This window comes from Pan paniscus, chromosome 18 (genome assembly GCF_029289425.2).
Source record: "Pan paniscus chromosome 18, NHGRI_mPanPan1-v2.0_pri, whole genome shotgun sequence".
Lineage (NCBI taxonomy): Eukaryota > Metazoa > Chordata > Mammalia > Primates > Hominidae > Pan > Pan paniscus.
The window spans coordinates 38,511,753-38,531,354 of NC_073267.2; the positions used below are offsets into that span (position 1 = coordinate 38,511,753).

Below are 19,602 nucleotides of genomic sequence, written 5' to 3' on the forward strand. Positions count from 1 at the left end.
GATACCAACTCAATATTATGAAAAATAGTTAAAGGGAGGTGGCAGTTCAAGAAGTCAAGCTTAGATTATGTCCTTCCTGTACAAATTGTACCTCCTGCTAACCAGACAGCAGAGGGCAAGGTTGGTAGGGGATTTTATAGAGGACACGCAACACATGAATTCCCTGGTCTAGCTTCACAGAACTAAAGCGGGGAGCCACTGAGCATTACAGGCCTCCTGAGCCAACAGAAAGCATGCAGCATGACTCCAGACATAACACCACCCCAACGAGACTGAATTCAAATCCAACCAAACCTCTAGATCTAACCAGCAGATTAATGTAACTAACAGAAGAACATGTTGGTCTAGAATAAGAGAATGCAATCAACCAAGTTCAGAAAATGTGAAGTTCTCCAAAATAACCAACTTGCTTCTTTGAAAAAGAAAATGGTATGATCAGAGACAGGGAGAGGAGGGCCTGGAGCCATGTTGTTTGGGGAAAGAGACTAGAAGCATATGTCAACCAATGCCAATACACAGAACATATTCAGGTCCTAATTCAAAATTACCACCTAAAAAAGGCATTTTTGAGATAGTCCAGGAAAATGTAACATGGACTACATGTTAGATTAAGGAATCACTGTTAATCTTATAGACAGGATAATGATATTGTAGGGTTTTTCTTAAATCCTTATCATTAAGAGGTAAAATGCCTTAAAATGTTTTAAAAACAGAGTTATGCTTTAAAATAATCCAATTGGCCGGGCACAGTGGCTCATGCCTGTAATCCCAGCACTTTTGGAGGCCGAGGCAGGCAGATCACGAAGTCAGGAGATCAAGACCATCCTGGCTAACATGGTGAAACCCCATCTCCTACCACGCCGTATTACCGCATTTAACAGGTATGATGAACAGGCTATTTTTCCATTTCCATTGCATTTCAACAGAGCCCATTAAAAAGCAGTATAAATGGCCCTTAAATACTAATATATTTTAAAATGCTCAAACTATATCAGGGTCACCATTTTGTGCTTTAGCAGGCAAAATCCCAAAAGCCCACACACAAGGCTGGGAGACCAGCATCCCTATTGGTGGTGAGAGAAATCAAGATGTACAGGAGCGATCTGGTGACAACCAGCCCACACTAGGTGCATCCCCACCTGTGCATGTGCACAGGCACACACGCGTGCACACATGGAGGACACATGTTCCAGGTCAGGCCTTGCAGCACTATTTGTGTTTTTTGTTATTGTTGTTGTTATTTTTTGAGACAGTTTCACTCTTGTTGCCCAGGCTAAGGTGCAGTGGCGCAATCTCGGCTCACTGCAACCTCTGCCTCCCAGGTTTAAGCGATTCTCCTGCCTCAGCCTCCCAAGTAGCTGGGATTACAGGCATGTGCCACCATGCCCCACTAACTTTTGTATTTTTTAGTAGAGACGGGGTTTCTCCAAGTTGGCCAGGCTGATCTCAAACTCCAAACCTCAGGTGATCCACCTACCCTGGCCTCCCAAAGTGCTGGGATTACAGGCATGAGCCACCACAACCGACCCTCAGCACTATTTGTATAGCAACACTGTGGCAATAAGCCCAAGTGTCCACCAGTAAGAGACTCACTGAAGAAAGATACATAAAAGACATATCTACACACTGAAGACTAAGCTGCTTTATAAAAACAAAGAGCGACACTCTGATAAAGTACTCCAGTATATATGGTTAGTAAAAAAAAAACAAGCAACACAACTAATGCAACATGCTACCACTAGCATACTCATTCCAGAGAACAAGGAGGTTACAGAGGAGACTGAAAAGCCAGAGAGAGCAGGTAGGAAAATGGGTGGAAGGGGTGGGCAGGGGAAGTGACAGTGTGTCTCTGCCTAGGTTTGATTTTTGAACCATGTGACTGTATTCCTTTTTTTTTTTTTAACGACTGTAAAACAAAATAAATACTCTTCATACTAGAAATAAAATGTTAGAAAAATCTGGATTCAAAACTAGGATTACTGTTATACACTGGCAAAGTTCACTAACATTCCCAAAGGCAGTTTTCTCATTGACATAATGAGATACAACAGCGTGCATGAGGTCCTCAGTGGGCCTGCACCCTACAGGTGCTCCACACATGCAAATCACTACTATTACCATTACTATTACATAACAGATATAATATATAATTATACTGTCACTACTATAACCAGCATTACATACTAAGACAGCCCACGTTCAGAGTATAAAGAAGGCTGTGGAACCCTCTGTAGAAGGTGGGAGGGCCTGGGGCTGTGGATAAAGGGGAGCTCTCTGGGGCTGTGCCACCTGAACCTGGAACCTGGGCCCCCAGGTTGGGTCCCCAGGCCTGTGCGCCTCAGCTTGCTCATCATTCACTCTCAACACGGATAACTCCTTCAACTGCAAACACGTTTAAAAACCACAGGCCAGCTCCCCCTACCAATACCAGAAAAAGCAAGTCTCCACACGGGCCCAGGATGAGAACCTACAAGTGGTACTAGCTACAAAACCCATGGAGAACACGGTTCTTGCACACACACCTTATGAGACGTCGGACAGCTACACGGCGGAGGCATCTACAGGGTGTAGCCAGATGGTCTAAATGGGCCATGACAACAACCGCCATTTGTTGCAGATCAATGGCAAGCTCGTTGTCTTGTGGAGGGTGAGGTACCTCAGGAAACTCTCACTGGGGCTCAGAGGGCCAGACAAAAGCTAGAAAGGAAAGGTAAACAAACATTCAGAAATGGTGGGAAAAATTAAAGTAATACAGTTAGGCTTTACCCACTCTTTATATTTTGGTATTGACTCATTTGACCCATCAAATGACAATGTCGATGATACAGTTATACTATACATCTATATATTTATGTAGCATACAAACTGTACAAATGTCTAAATGTGCTGTACACGTGTACACAACATTGACTGTGCATGTATACATTTATGACACCACAGGTAAGTTGAATCCACACAGATTACTAACATGACCAAACCACCCTACAGGCCTAGGACCCCTGGAGAAAGGCAGAACCACCTCTGTGGGAACCCAGAACAGCATCTCAAGCTGGCCTTGAAATCTAAAACCAAAACCTTTATTTTAATCTAAACATTGCCCACTCTGGAGAACACCTACTTTAATTTGCAAATTAAATCATAGTTCTAATTCTTCTAAAGGCAGAAGAGCCCTATTATCATTAATTTAAAGACTAACAAATAATAGAAAAATTAAACCAAAGCATGATATTGAAATGCCTAAGACTTTCCCAAAAAGATGCAAAATTCAACTTGTACTTGACCTGTAAAGACCAGCAGTCCTGCAGGTTTACGCCCAGGGCCCCACATGCCTGCTCCTCCCCCAGCTCCTGTCCACACCTGTTAAGCGGGGAGCTGGTACTAAACAGAGTGACAGCTCAGATGACATGCCCTGCACAGAGCCCAGTACATAGGAAGGGCCAACAAAGAAAGCCACTATTTTCGTTGTTCTTTTCTAGTATTGATTTAAAAGTGCGTGTTTCAAGTTTGGTTCTGTGCTGACAAGGAAGTTGGTACTCACTGATCCAAGTCTTCTCCACAAACAAGTGGCCTCCCACACCTGTCTCATCTGACTCGCTGCTGTTACCACCAAACACACACACGCCAGAGAAAAACACTGCCATGGACACACACACTGGTCTTGCGTAAAAAATAACTAGACTTGAGTACCACCTAAACACAAAGTTCCATCATGACACTCACGTGCATGTCGCCCTCGGAGGGGGGCGTATCCTTACTGCAAATGATGCTCTGGAACCTTTGCAGCAAGGGCAAAAGCAAGGTGCTGGTGCCCTGGGCAGAACGCTCATTGTCAGTTTCCTGTGCCCTGCTGTCCCACAGCTGAAGCAACAACAGGATGGCAGACAACATTTGGCTAAAGGAGAAAACACATTTATTCCTAGTAAAAACAGATTAACTTTTTTTTTCATGGTTGACCAAAAATAAAAGCAAACAGCTAGATAGAGATGAAGCAATACTTGGGATATGAAAGGAAATGAAAGTTAAAGCCATGGTAATTAAATCACTGAATTGACACTAAGATTTTAGCACAAGTCATCGCCTTCTGCTGATAGGAAAGACCAGTTAAGAAGCTCAAAGAGCACATTCACGTGGAAGTTCTAGGATCTTAAATTCATGGAATAAAAATAATTAAATGAGGAAAACTGAAAGAAAAAAAAAAAGAACAGTTTTCAGGCTAGAAAACTGAGCATAAAAAAGGAAGTGAAGAAAAGGTAAAGAGAGAGCGAGCTCTGGGACATGGTGCTCTGGTTACAGAGTACCACATCTGCTGCAGTCAAACACGATTCAGTGAAATGCACACAATGCAACAGGTATTTGGATACAGAGGCGCTTCCCCAAAGCGTTCCCAGTCTGCACAAGCCCTCACCTCAGCGTTCCTCTCTGCACATCCAGCTCCAGCAGGATGGCCAGGGCCAAGTGCTGGTCCTGCAGGGGCATGCTTCTAGCCTTTTGGTGCCTGGCGTTCTGTCAACATCCCTGAAATGAAAACAGTGGATGCAGGAACACAGCGACCTCCAGAAAGACAGTATGCTTACAATCACACTAACATGTTTACTACATGCTCCCTCCCAAGGAAGGATATATTCTTAATATTTAGAACCAAGTTTCTGAGACTTGCTACTCAAATTTTTCAGAGATTTTTAAAGTATACAATTAACTTACAGAAATGTATTTTATTTAAAGTATTCATTCAGATACTGTATTACAGTAGATGACATACTCCAAGTGTGTGAAGCATAAAATATCTCATTATCCAAAACATGAGTAAAAGAATATCTAGCTACCTTTTCCAGTTTCAATGACGTGTAAGCCTATACCAGTATCAACCTTCTCCTACAGAATTAGAGAACCAATTTCTAAAACCACCTGAGGATCTGGAGGCAAAATGTCTATACTAATTTCTATCTCTGATCAAAGATTACCTGGTTGCTTACTCCCATACCCAGCTCTCCAGAATTGACTTGGCCCTATATACAGGTGCATCTTTTTTCTCTTTGTCATCCAGATCTTCTTTCTTTGTTCCACTTGGTTTGACACTATCATCTGCAGAATTAAAATTTTTTAAATCTGTAACCGCTTTTCAGAATGCCATACCATTAGTCAGTCTCTGCAAATGTCCCTCCCCGAAAAGTTACAACACACATCATTAACTGAATGTTTGACAACTCAAAAATAAAATATATCAATCATACCTGTAATAGATCCAGTATAATTTTCATAAACAAACAATATATCGGCCGGGAGTGGTGGCTTATGCCTGTAATCCCAGCACTCTAAGAGGCCAAGGCCGGTGGATCACGAGGTCAGAAGATGGAGACCATCTTGGCTGACACAGTGAAACCCCGTCTCTACTGAAAATACAAAAAATTGGCCAGGTATGATGGTGGACACCTATAGTTCCAGGTACTTGGGACGCTGAGGCAGGACAATGGCGTGAACCCGGGAGGTGGAGCTTGCAGTAAGCCGAGATGGCACCACTGCACTCTAGCCTGGGCAACAGAGCAAGACTCCATCTGAAAAAAAAGAAAAGAAAAGAAAAGAAAAGAAACCAATATATCAAATTATTTAAAGCATATCTTCCAATATGATATTTCATTAACTTCCTAGTAGATTTCACAACTGAGAAACGTAGTATTTGATATTTACCTACTTCAATTTCACACGAATTGCTTCCATCCATTGAGTCCCAATGCTTGCGTACCCATGGGAAAAGGGAGGGTGTAGAAAAGGAGTATGATTCAAAAATCTTTTAACTCTTTCCAAGGCCCTACTACTGCCAACTGGCAAGCACTGCTATGCAGGGGCGCTGTCACTGATAGCATAATTCAAGAGCACTGGGACACAAAGGAAAAGCTGGGAAAAATGACTTTAGGCCACTGACAATGTAACGTTTCAGTCAAAAACAACTGTCATAAAACTCCTGACATAGTAAGCGAAGAGAAGAGAGAACTAACCTTAACCTTGAAGTGTAAACACATTCCATCACAGAAGGCTATGACTAAACGTCTAAACAACATAATTAGAAAAATGTATCTCAATCAGTGAAAGACATGATATCCCATCCAGATTATAAATAATGAGTATCTAAAAATCCCTAAGGAAACAGTTCCTCTGTTTACAACACTTCCGACGCCAAATGTATGGACTTTTGCACCAAGCAATTCTCCAGTTCTTTGCGACACCCAGCTATGTGTCCCACAATGCAATTCAATTCTGAAACTAACTACCTAGAATTAGCACAGACCCCACAGGTTAATAACAGGAGAGAAAAGGTACAATGCTGAAAAAAAAATCTAAAGAACTAATAGCTGAAAACTTCCTAGGTTCAGCAAATGACATAAACCTAGGCAGATTGAAGAATCTGTGCAAAGCCCAAACAAGATAAATCCAAAGGAAGCCATGATGAGGCACATCATAATCAACTGCTAAACACTAAGGACAAAACCTTTTGAAAAGTGCCACAGAAAGTAGATACAGAAGAATGTCTTGTGTGGCCTGAAATTAAGACTAAATATTATGTGCTGCCTTGATGTCAGTAAAATCAAGAAGGCCTCAAATAGCCTAACCACAAGGTCTCCTCCAAGCTCTGCTCCCACGGATAAGATCCCAGAGCCAAACAACCCTCCTTATCGTGGAGACCCGACCCCAGCCTGCTCATCCCTGCCGGTCCAGAGTTATTCCAACAAGCCAATCACATCTTCCCATGGAAGCAAGGTCATATCACCCTCTTCTTACTACAAAATGTGCCTCCCACAACCCCTCGTGGTTCACTCTGTTCCCAAGTGCAGCCCCCGTGTGACATGCGGTGTCCCCCACCCCCAGGGCTGTGAGCATGCGTGACTAATAAACTGCTATTTCATCTGTCCAGTGTTGGTGTCTTATGTTCAGCCATCCCATATCCCTAAGGCAGGAATCTTCTAGGATTATAAACAGAACTTTAATCAACCTCTCCTTGGTTATTTTACTGGTTCCATGATACAGCTTTTTCTGTGCAAAAGATCTGAACAGAAACTTCACAAAGGATACAAGAGTGGCAAAGAAGAACATGATATTCAGCATTGTTAGCCATTATGGAAATGCAAATTTAAACCACAATGAGATCCCACTAGACGTGTTAGAATGGCTCAACTAAAAAACACTGATAACACCAAGTGCTAACAAAGACACAGAGCAACAGAAACGTGACAGATTGCCAGCAGGAATGCAAACTAAAACAGCCACTTCGGAAAACAGTTCAGCACATGACCCAATTTTCACACTACTAGGTCTTTATCCTAGGGAAATGGAAACTATATTCACACAAAATCTGTACAGAAATGCTCACAGCAGGATTACAATTGTGAAAGAAAAACAGAAAAAACCACAAGGTCCTACAATAGCAGAATGGATAAACACAATGTGGTACATCCAAATGATGAAACACCATTCATCAATAAAAAGAACTATTAATACACAGAACAACAATAAATCTCAAACATATAACTAGGAGTAAATGAAGATGGTTTCAAAACGTTACTTAAAATATGGTTCCACTTACATGACATTCTCAAAAAGAATACCCTATACTGATGGAGAACAGATCAGTGGTTGCCAGGGTATGAGGCCAGGGGATATGTGATAAAAAGCAGCACCTTAAGGGAGCTTTTGGGGTGATGAAACTTCTCCATCCTGATGATGGCGGGGGTTAAATGAATCTAAGGGGTCAAAATTTACTGAACTAGATACCACAATAAAATAAATTTCATATAAGTTTTTTTAATAAAAAAAAGTTGGCTGGGTGCGGTGGCTCACACCTATAATCCCAGCACTTTGGGAGGCCGAGGCGAGCAGATCACAAGGTCAGGATTTCGAGACCAGCCTGGCCAACATGGTGAAACCCCGTCTCTACTAAAAATGCAAAAATTAGCCAGGTGTGGTGGCATGCACCTGTAATCCCAGCTACTTGGGAGCCTGAGGCAGGAGAATTGCTTAAACCTGGAAGGCGGAGGTTGCAGTGAGCCAAGATCACCACTGCACTCCAGCCTGGACTGCCAAGTAAAACGTCATCTCAAAAACAAAAAACAAACAAACAAACAAACAAACAAACACAAAGAAAATATCTAGGTCCGGGTAGGACAGCTGGAATACAGTCTGGTGGAATCATGTCAGAGCAGGGAGCCGGGTCTGGAAGGCTGGAGCAGGGCGTGGCCCCACTCTAGGAAGGAACTAGGAAATGCATCCTGGGTGAAGCAAGAGCAGAGTCCCGTTCTGCAACAGATGAGCCTTTATCCTGATCTGAGAAACTATATGCAAATTTAATACATCTCACTTAGCCTCTTATTTTCCTTAACAACATGGAAAATGAGAGAACAAACAATTCAGAAGGTTAAGACATGAAATACATTTAATTCAGAAATCATACACAGAAAGGTAGGAAATAAATGGGGGAAAATAGCAGCTAATGAAAAGTGAAAATGGGCCAGTGCAGTGGCTCTCACCTACAATCCCAGCACGCTGGGAGGCTGAGGTAGGCGGATCACTTGAGGTCAGGAGTTTCAGACAAGCTTGGCCAACATGGTGAAACTCCAACTCTACTAAAAATACAAAAATTGGCCCAGCATGGTGGCAGCCACCTGTAATCCCAGCAGCTTGAGAGGCTGAGGCAGGAGAATTGCTTGAACCCAGGAGGCAAAGGTTGCAGTGAGCCAAGATAATGCCACAGTACTCCAGCCTGGGCAACAGAGCAAGACCCTGTCTCAGAAAATAAAATAAAATATTCATAGTCTTAATAATGGAAAATAAAAACATTTACTGAATGCCAAAAAATCTCCCTAAAAACCCCAATCAGTTGGGATCTACATAAAGAACAATTATGCTCTGCTTTCTAACCACAATTTTTAAAAGAACAAAGGACAAAAATATTCATCAAATGTGGGCCGGGTGCGGAGGCTCACGCCTATAATCCTAACATTTTGGGAGGCCATGGCAGGTGGATCACGAGGTCATGAGTTCAAGACCAGCCTGGCCAATATGGCAAAACTCCGTCTCTACTAAAAATACAAAAATTAGCTGGGCGTGGTGGAGGGTACATGTAATTCTAGCTACTCAGGAGGCTAAGGCAGAGAACTGCTTGAACCCGGGAGGCGGAGGTTGCAGTGAGCCAAGATCATGCCACTGCACTCCAGCCTGAGCAACAGAGCAAGGCTACCTCTCGAGAGGAAAAAGAAGCAAACAACAAATTCATCAAATGTAATAAATAAAACATATACTTTGGATTTTTCCATGTTCTTAGCTTTTCTTAGAGCATCTTTTAGAATTATTGTTTCACAAAAAAACACTTTGGGAAATGTTTTAATTTATTAACAAATACTAGGGCTAGGAAGAGAGCTTAAAACTTTTTAAAATATACAGAATGAATTACAGATACGTGAAAGAAAAAAAAAAAAAAAGGTTGCTGACTCCTGTCATGGAAGGCCCTATCATATGGACATTCTTAGCCTCAGCATCCGGAGGTCCAGAAAGGGACAATTTCGAGTCAGAGAGAATTCTATATATACCATTTATTTGGAACCTTCAGCCCTTAAGATTCCAACATCATGACCTCAGTTTCAACACAATTGTCCTTGGCCTTGTATTGCATACAAATACAAAACAAACACCTCGACTGAACTAACTCTTGTCTCTCCAAAAACACAAACACAAGACCTCATAAAATGAGTGAGTTTCTATTGGCCATAATTACTGCAACTTACTTCTCCAATTTTCCCCTGCACAGTTAACTAAACAGTTCAAAAACTATCAGTAACAAATAACAGTCACCATCATATGGTTAGGAGTGTGGCAGATTTCTTAACCAGTAATAAAAAATAGGAAAAAAATTTTGCCTATTCATAGATCTCAAGTTTCGTGCACTTGCAAGAAACTAATTAAAAGGCAGCCGAGCACGATCTACAAAAACAGCCATAAAGACTGTTATATTTTAAGTTACAGGAAACAAACCTGCTCCTCTACTATAGCAAGAAACAACTGACTTCCCCTTACATACCCTAAAAAAGAAAAGACTTACACGAGAAATTTAAACATGGAAGCAGAAATGCACCAAGAAAGAGACATGTCAAACCCCACCTGTATATCTGTTTTCAACCATTTAGAGTCAAGGCGAGCCTGGGCAGCCAAACACAAATATTCAGAGGGCATCTTTTCTCCAGCTTCCTCCCAGTTCTCAGGACTGCAAGTAAACATACATGTTGAAGACCTAACGCTTTTTAATATTTTACAAAGACACTCCCGAAAAGTTTAATGCAGAAAAAAAAGAACAGAAAGATGGGAGAGAAGAGCTCGGGGAGGGGAGTGAAGAGGAAAGAGAGATAGAGGGAAGAGATGGAGGGAGAGGGAGGTGGGGAAGGGAAAGCCTCCTTCCTAGATAGGCAGGGTATGCCGGGTTTCTGCACCACGCTGGCGAGACCTTGAGAATGGACTGTCACAGGAGGCCAAATCACAATGTCATACCCCTGCCCTCAAATCCAAAAGGTACACACACACATGACAGGGAGCCCATCATTTTTTGTTTTGTTTTGAGATGGAGTCTCCCTCTGTCGCCCAGGCTGGAGTACAGTGGCGGGATCTCAGTTCACTGCAAGCTCCGCCTCCCGGGTTCATGCCATTCTCCTGCCTCAGCCTCCCGAGTAGCCTGGAGTACCGGCGCCCGCCACCAGCCCGACTAATTTTTTTTTTTTTTTTTTTGTATTTTCAGTAGAGACGGGGTTTCACCATGTTAGCCAGGATGATCTCGATCTCCTGACTTCGTGATCCGCCCGCCTCGGCCTCCCAAAGTGCTGGGATTACGGGCTTGAACCACCGCGCCCTGCCAGGAAGCCCATCGTTTGAACCACAAATGACAGCAGCGTGAATCTGCCGCTTTACCCAACAGCAGGGCGCCTGCGTGAAACAAATTACTCAAAAGGCTCACCTGCAGAAAAACCCACAGCCACCACCACTTAGAGATAGAGAGAGGCAGGAGGCTGCGCAGCGGGCGGTCCGTGCAGCAACCCCCCCCTCCCCCGCCCCCCCACCCCTTGTGCCGCCCGCCAACCCCGCACCGCCTCCGACGCCGGCCGCCCCGGTGCCCCAGGCCAGGACCTGAGGCGCAGGGCCCGGCCTCCTCGCCCCGCAGGCGTGCGGACACAGCCTCCCAGCAGCCGCTGACTCAGGCGGCGCTCGCGATCCCGACGCCTCTCGCTACCCGAGGGGCGTGCCCGCGCGGGACTGCCGCCCCCTCCACCGACCCGTGCTTACCGCCAATCGCAAGGCGGCTCCGCGGGCGCAGCCAATGGGGAAGAGGAGCCCTTCTCTGCTCCTCCCGACTCTCCCGCTTCCTGCAATCCCGTTTATCTTCCTACTTGGAGCTCACCGACTGCAGCCAGGGCCAACCGCCGGCGCCGGAAGGCGGGATTTCCGCGGCACGCACGCCCGCCCGCACTCCCACGGGAGTCAGTTTCTCAGCAGCTGAATTATTTGAACTTAGCACCACTAAAAGTGGAGCAATCAGGTACGGAGTGCCTCCAGAGCTGATGTAGTAGAAATCACTGACACCATCTTTTTTTTTTTTTTTTTTTTTTTTGAGACAGTCTCATTGCGTCGCGGAGGCTGGACTGCAGTGGCGTGATATCGGCTCACTGCAACCTCCACCTCCCGGGTTTAGGTGCCTCAGCTTTCCGAGTAGCTGGGATTACAGGCATCTGCCACCCACCCGGCTAATTTTTGTATTTTCAGTAGGAACGGAGTTTCGTCACAAACTGCTGACCTCTGGTGATCCGCCCGCCTCAGCCTACCAAAGTTCTGGGATTACAGGTGTGAGCCGCGGTGCCCGGCCTATTTCAAATATTTTAAATATTAAAAAGTAGAACCTGGCCAGGTGTGGCTCACACCTGTAGTCCCAGCACTTTAGGAGGCTGAAGTGGGAGGATCGTTTGAGCCCAGGAGTTCAAGACCAGCCTGGACAACATAACAATACCCTGTCTGTTCAAAAAATAAAATTAGCCAGGTGAGGTGGCACGTGCCTGTGGTCCCAGCTACTCGGGAGGCTGAGGCAGGAGAATTGCTTGAACCCGGGAGGTGGAGGTTGCAGTGAACCAAGATCGTGCTACTGCACTCCAGCCTGGGAGACAGAGCCAGACTCTGTCTCAAAATAATAATAATAATAATAAGCTTGGGCGGTGGAGGGCTCCCCCAGGCATTGGCCACCTGTGGAGTGACCTGGCTTTTGGCTCCCTGGCAGCCAACTTCTGGGTCAGGCATCTTCGTTGGTGACTGCCCCTTCAGCTCTCCTGGTGTGGCCGTGAGTGGTATGGCACTGCTGTGACCCATCATCTTGTCTTAAAGAGGCATCCTGACATCTCCACACTTGCACACTGAAGAATGCAACATCATGATTAACTTTTTAAAGGAATATTACAAAAATCACAGCATCCGAAAATTTTTTGGTCATTGCAATGATCTTGATCAGGCAATGAGAAAATAAATCCTTGAAGAATGAGTACATGGAAAAGAGGACCAAGAGCAGAGACCATGGCAATTTGATGCAAGAGACTTTTTTTTTTTTTTTTTTTTTTTTGAGACGGAGTCTTGCTCTGTCACCAGAGCAAGTGCAGTGGCTCGATCTTGGCTCATTGCAACCTCCGCCTCCTGGGTTCAAGCAATTCTTCTGCCTCAGCCTCCCACATAGCTGGGACTACAGGTGTGTGCCACCACACCCAGCTAATTTTTGTATTTTTAGTAGAGACAGGATTTCACCATGTTGGCTATGGCCAGGATGGTCTCGATCTCCTGACCTTGTGATCTGCCCACCTCAGCCTCCCAAAGTGCTGAGATTACAGGTGTGAGCCGCTGTGTCCAGCCGCAAAAGAGACTTTTTAATTCTCCAGAGGAATCTGAAAAATAAATTGTATTTTCACTGGATGCCTTGGCTGAGAGAAGACCAAAAGACTATGGGTTGGCCCGGGCACGGTAGCTCACGCCTGTAATCCCAGCACTCTGGGAGGCCGAGGCGGGTGGATCACCTGAGGTCAGGAGTTCGAGACCAGCCTGACCAATATGGTGAAACGCTGTCTTTACCAAAAATACAAAAATTAGCCAGGCATGGTGGCGTGGGCCTGTAATCCCAGCTACTCGGGAGGCTGAAGCAGGACAATCTCTTGAACCCGGGAGGCAGAGGTTGCAGTAAGCCAAGATGGCGCCACTGCACTCCAGCCTGGGCCACAGAGCGAGACTCTGTCTCAAAAAAAAAAAAAAAAAAGACTGGGTTGATATCTGAGAGAATCCTTTCTTATTTGCTCTCCAGAATCCTTGTAATGAAAAGTGACCCATGAGAAATTGAACCATGGAGAAATATGAACATTTCTGGATTCTGAATATTTGTTGGGCAGTCTTTAGTATCATTTTTCCTCCACCAACAAACCTGACTTCACCCTGTTTCTTCTCTTTGCCTACTACCAGTTGTCTCAGTAACTTATCTCCCTGAATAAAGGAATATGATAAGTTAAAATAAAATAATTTATTTTAAAAACTTGTTTAAATAGGCCGGGCGTGGTGGCTCACACCTATAATCCCAGCACTTTGGGAGGCCAAGGTGGGTGAATCACGAGGTCAGGCGATCGAGACCATCCTGGCTAATATGGTGAAACCCTCTCCACTAAACATACAAAATTAACCGGGCCTGGTGGCAGGTGCCTGTAATCCCAGCTACTTAGGAAGCTGAGGCAGGGGAATCACTTGAACCCGGTAGGGGGAGGTTGCAGTGAACCAAGATCGGGCCACTGCACCACTGCCCTCAAGCCTGGGCGACAGAGCGAGACTCCATCACACACACACACACACACACATTGTTTATAAATAAATTATCTTAATAATTTATTTTTAAAAATTAATAGACTGAATCTGTAGGCTTTGTAATATCTAGTTTATCTACTCCAATACCTCTTGGAGGCGTACTTCCTTTATTTGATTTCTGGATTAGGGATCCTATCACTGCAAACAAACAATAGAAAATAAAGAAATAAAGGCCAGGTGTGGTGGCTCACACCGGCAATCCTAGCAATTTGGGAGGCCAACGCTGGCAGATCACCAGAGGTCAGGGGATTGAGACCAGCTGGGCCAACATGGTGAAACCCCATCTCTACTAAAAATACAAAAATTAGCCAGGCATGGTGGCACATGCCTCTACTCCCAGCTACTCCGGAGGCTGAGGCAGAAGAATCGCTTGAACCCAGGAGGCAGACATTACAGTGAGCTGAGATTGTGCCACTGCATTCCAGCCTGGGTGACAGAGTGAGATGAGAGAAAGACAGACAGACAGAGACGGGGTTTCACTGTGTTAGCCAGGATGGTGTCGATCTCCTGACCTCATGATCCGCCTGCCTCGGCCTCCCAAAGTCCTGGGATTACAGGTGTGAGCCACCGCGCTCAGCCAGGTATGTGATCTTGAGCAAGTTTCTAAGCCTCTTTGTGCCCCAATGTCCATTTCTTACAATAGGGATAATAATAGTAACCTTTAAGTGAGTCATTACGCATAGAGTTTAATTAGAAGAGCTCTTGACATACAGCAAATACTAAAAACATTCAGTAGCATCCACAGTAGAAAACGCAGGGCCGGGCGCGGTGGCACACGCCTGTAATCCTAGCACTTTGGGAGGCCGAGACAGGTGGATCATGAGGTCAGGAGATCGAGACCATCCTGGCTAACGCGGCGAAACCTCGTCCCTACTAAAAATACAAAAAAAAAAAAAAAAAAATTAGCCGGGCGTGGTGGAGGGTGCCTGTAGCCCCAGCTACTCAGGAGGCTGAAGCAGGAGAATAGCGTGAACCTGGGAAGCGGAGCTTACAGTGACCGGAGATAGCACCACTGCACTCCAGCCTGGGTGACAGAGCGAGACTTCGTCTCAAAAAAAAAAAAAAGAAAGAAAGAAAACGCAGAGTACATAGCACATGGTAGATACTGACACTGCGCTGAGTCTCTTACAAACATCGTCTCATTTTACTCTCACAAAACCCCAGGAGTTTGGTATCTTTATTCTAATTTTAAAGACGAGAAACTGAGGCTTGAAAATATTAGGGATATGTCCAAGGTCACGGCGGAGCTTGCAATGAGCCGAGATCACGCCACTGCACTCCAGCCTGGGCAACAGAATGAGACTCCGTCTCAAAATAAATAAATAAAAATAAATAAATAAATAATTTAAAAAGATGTATTTGGATGGTTAATGCATTTTTAATGTATAATCATCTATTGTAGTTAAAAGATGATCAAATGTGCTGATTCACTCAGTGTGTTTCAAATGCAGGACTTAAGGAACAATTTGCCATAAGCCACCAACTTATTGTTTTCTTTTAAATTATATATCTAACACGCATACATACACACACACACACACACACACACATATATATACAAAATGTTAATGATGAAAATTTTGAGCATCATGAAGAATAGTATATATGTAATATATGTTTTTTCACAAGAGTTTTCCAACTACTGTACTTTTTTTAGTAGAATACATTAGATACTACAAAAGAAATGAAAACAAAATGATGTGGAATAGCATGTAAACAAAAGAAGGAAGTTTTTGAAGATTGTTACAACACAGCTTCCCTAGCTAATAATACCTGAGAAAACCTGCACATGTGGCATATATGTGTTGCTACCTTTTAGCATATATAATGGGTTTATTAATATTTCTTCATAGCATTGATGGGATGAATATATAAAATAGTATCCATAAATACGTAGACCTTTGCTGGGTGTATAGTAAATATTGTGTTAAAATAGAACTCTTCTATCTTTCTACAGAAATACTCTATGCAGTGATGACTTCTGGCTGTGATACATAAAAACAGGAAAATCTCAATAGAGAAAAAATATGTATTGATGATACATAATCTGGATTTTTCCAAAGAACAAAAACTATGAATTGGGTTGCAAGTATTTCATGTTAAGACAACAGTAAGAATAAAGACATGGAGCAGAAGATACACACGTTGAGTAGGTTTAACAGGCCTGAGCAAAAGATGCATATAATGAAACGTCACAAGAACAGACTAGAAATTCCTCTAAGCCTGTTGCGAGAGCCAAAGAAAATACATCTGTATTTGACTGTTGATAATGAGGAATTTCTGAAAGGTTGACCTATAGAAGTTCTGAAAAAATGCTTCTAAACAACCAGATTCCTTTGTCAAATAGATAAGGGAAATTATGGATATGTAATGCCACTTTAGAAATTTCAAATGCACATTAACAAAGCAACAGCAAAAAGCAAACCCCATTTAACATTGTTTAACCTAGATTTTATGAACTTATTTACCAAGGAAACTCTCCCATCTGTATTTCCCTACTTGTAATACTTATTAAGAATCACTATTTTGGTGTCGTTGGAATTTACTTAGAGAAATGCGGTCTAACCTCTGCTTTAAGAAGACAACTCTGGCAGAACTATCAATTGGAAAAAGAGAGTTTAGATGCTAGGAGGCCATTATAATAGCTCACTTGAGAGCTAATCTGTGCATGACTCTGATGGGAGAAAATAAAACTGAGAAAAAGGCATGCATTGGAGGCAACAATCCTTGGAATGTGATTGACTGTAGAGAATAATGAATGTGGAAGACCCAGAACAGACTTTAAAATGTTAAGCCCAAATGACTGTCTGATAGGTGGTATCTGTAACAAAAATTGGAAACTCTGAAGGAAGAACAAGATTCTGAGGAAACGACTAATTTTTTAATGTGTTGAGCTTGAGGGCCTGCTTTGGAACTAACAGGCAGCTGAAGATTTCATTTCATGTCAAAGAAACTTAATTTAAAATCCAGCAAGTACTAAACTCAGAGCTAAATGTGAAGGACTGAAATACGAACTTGCCCACCATGTTAGGTTTATGAGAGCTCAATGCAGAAATGCCTCTGAAGTGGGAAAATCTATAATTTCTCTGAAGAAGCACTGTCTGTGCTCTGGAGGTCAGAAACTTTCTAGACTCATGTCTTCATTAGGGCAGATCCAGAAGCCTTTTAGAAATTAAATTTTGGACATGCCCATGTGTCCTCTGAGCCTGTCCTTTCTGTCAGAAGTCACGCAGAGACCCAAATGTCAAAAAGGGACACACTCTTTTGTTGATGCACAAGATTGTGGCATTCCAATCTCTTTCTGAAAATACATTATTGGATTCTTTGCAGCCAAATTCTTAAGAAAAGTTTGGTATTGGAGACTAATATTCCATGAAGAATTACCTGAAGCATGAGGAAATCATACCTTTAGATCAGTGGATTTTTTGCTTTAATTTTTAAATTGACACATCATTGTACATATTTATAGGGTATAGGGTAATATTTTGATTAGATCAGTGTTTTATAGCATGTTATGTAAAGCTTCTGAGAAGAGTCAGGGAGCATCTTAGAAAGCAAAATGGAGTCTGTAAACAGACATATAATGAATACTAAGACATGTAATGAATATTCATGCACTCCCAGATATTTCAGAGACATCCAGTTATGTTGGGATCATGTGGAAAGATCTAAGAGACTCTGAGGTGAAGTGCCATGAATCACTCTGGGGCTGAGGCAGTAAAAAGCCCCTGCCTCCTTCCCAAGTTCTCTCCTTTTCCACTTCCAGTACTTTGAAGGTTACATGCAATGTGTGTCATAGGTTAATGATAGAGGAGTTTATTCTGACTGACATTGAACTTTATGGGAGCAACCCACAAACTTTGGTGTGGTTGAGCCACTGAGAATTCAAGCTTAGTATCTTCTTGTTGCTGTTGCTGTTTACCAACACTGTGGTATTTCTACAGGGCTCAAGCGGGCAGAGAAATTCCATGTGAACAAGAATGTCTCATGTTGGGCTTCTGTATAAATTGTGCTGTTGAAAAATGTTAAGCAGATAAAAATTTTAGAAATTCATTGCTCCACACTGTATCCATACTATTTTTGTCTCAGTTGAAGCCATCCTAAAGTTATATATATTTAGATCATATAATCTTCAATAGAATTGTTTTTACCAAGTTGCTTTTTGATGTTATAGATGAGCCTTAAGTAATTCACAACTGAATTCATACACAAATGTTATTGAGTCTATTGCCCACCATGTTAGAGAGGTTTATGAGAGCTCAATGCAGAAATGCCTCTGAAGTGGGAAAATCTATAATTTCTCCAAAGAAACTATTATAGTTTTAACAGAAAGAATGATGGAAAATAATAAGATAGAAAATCATATGAAGGAGTACAGAAGATGGGGCACTATTGAAGGGATTATTTAACAGCAATAAGGATGAAAATGTGTCATTGAAATTCTTTAGGTTTCACATAGAAATTGCACCAGTTTATCCCGGCAGACATATTGTTTAGAAGTTTTTAAGAAAAGAAATTTTTGAATCATAGTTTACACTGTTGCAGGTCATGGGAACTAGTAAACATGTTTCACTATGCAGACTATTAGTCAACATTTAGATCATGCTTTTCAATAAAGAATGTCAAATTGTGAGAGGAGAATCAATAGATCTAATTGTTACAGTCACTCAACTGACATGGTGACGGGCCTGGAAAATTTCTCACATGAATAATGGGTGAAGAGTCAAAGAATGATTCTTTTGGGGAAAAGAAGACCTGCCAGGGTTTTGGAAAGGGTATGTGTATGCATTTAGTATTGTTTAGTGTGGTACCTCTATGGTCCTGACTGTCACATATTTATTGGGCTGCCATGTGTTAGGTGGAAACACAAAACTGTCATTTTTTTGTAGGACAGAAAAGGCTGAACACTGACAATTTCATATGGTTCCACCTAATAGAATAGGAAACACAGGTATCTCTGAATTGTTTATCTAAGGTAGAATTTGGGGAAGAACTTAGAATTTATAAAAATTAAATTTTAGACTAAAATATATAGATATATCTAGAGTTGTTCAAAAATGAAAATAGAGCTGAAATATCAAGTGCTATAATGGAGTTCATATAAGAATTCCATGCTTTATATTTGAGGTTGGATATGTGCTTTTTCTTTATCCCTTTCATTTATATGGATCTAATCTTCTATAATGTTTAAAACATTTTGATTGAGATGTTCTTTGGTGTTCTTTTTTCTCTTGATTTAAAGATCTGCTTTACAACCAAACAGTAAGATTAAACAAAGCAAAACAATGCCCATGGCTTCATGATCACTCTACCCATTTAGAAAGGCCTTGTGCATGGCCTATTATGGTCATCTTGAAATTCTTTGTAATTTTTTATCAAAGGGTTCTACATTTTCACTTTTTACTGGGCCCTGAAAATTATGCACCCAGTCCTCAATCCGTGGTCTTCTTAAATTTGCATGCAGATTAGAATTATAAAGGTACATTAATTCTAGGCCGTCAAAGCCTAGCTTATAATTTTCAAATTACATTTGGGAATTGTTCTTATATAACAGCATTTATTGCTCCAAAGATCATTATGTAATAACTACTAAATAATCTATATGACTGTACATTTGGGAAACCATGAAAACTTTCTAAAAGAGCTCTGCTGTTTTATGTAACAATCATGAAATATTTCCAAATGCATAAATATAAA

General features: G+C 42.4%; 1 protein-coding gene across 2 annotated transcripts; it reads right to left on the reverse strand.

The window, feature by feature from the left end:
* Positions 1–2,522: 2,522 nt before the first annotated feature.
* LOC117978616 (E3 ubiquitin-protein ligase HERC2-like) lies at positions 2,523–11,262 on the reverse strand. Of its 2 annotated transcripts, XR_010110359.1 has the most exons (6): positions 11,158–11,262; positions 5,232–5,552; positions 4,962–5,082; positions 4,406–4,515; positions 3,721–3,892; positions 2,529–2,697 (listed from the first exon to the last, which is right to left on the reverse strand). XR_010110359.1 is itself a non-coding variant. In XM_063597975.1 (3 exons), exons 1-3 carry the CDS (start codon positions 4,474–4,476, stop codon positions 2,581–2,583), a joined length of 360 nt encoding a protein of 119 aa, XP_063454045.1. In that variant the 5' UTR covers positions 4,477–5,082; the 3' UTR covers positions 2,523–2,580. The 2 variants fall into 2 exon arrangements, 1 of the variants encoding a protein (XP_063454045.1); XM_063597975.1 differs by lacking the exons at positions 5,232–5,552; positions 11,158–11,262 and having other exon boundaries at positions 2,523–2,697; positions 4,406–5,082.
* Positions 11,263–19,602: the final 8,340 nt, after the last annotated feature.

What these genes read in the sequence shown, in the direction of transcription:
- LOC117978616 (XM_063597975.1), bottom strand. Translation starts at nt 4,476, where the DNA reads ATGCCCCTGCAGGACCAGCACTTGGCCCTGGCCATCCTGCTGGAGCTG. An exon ending in GTGCAGAGAGGAACGCTGAG is followed by an intron (nt 3,893 to 4,405) that starts GTGAGGGCTTGT and finishes TTTCTCCTTTAG; the next exon opens with CCAAATGTTGTCTGCCATCC. An exon ending in CCTCCGAGGGCGACATGCAC is followed by an intron (nt 2,698 to 3,720) that starts GTGAGTGTCATG and finishes TTTCCTTTCTAG; the next exon opens with CTTTTGTCTGGCCCTCTGAG.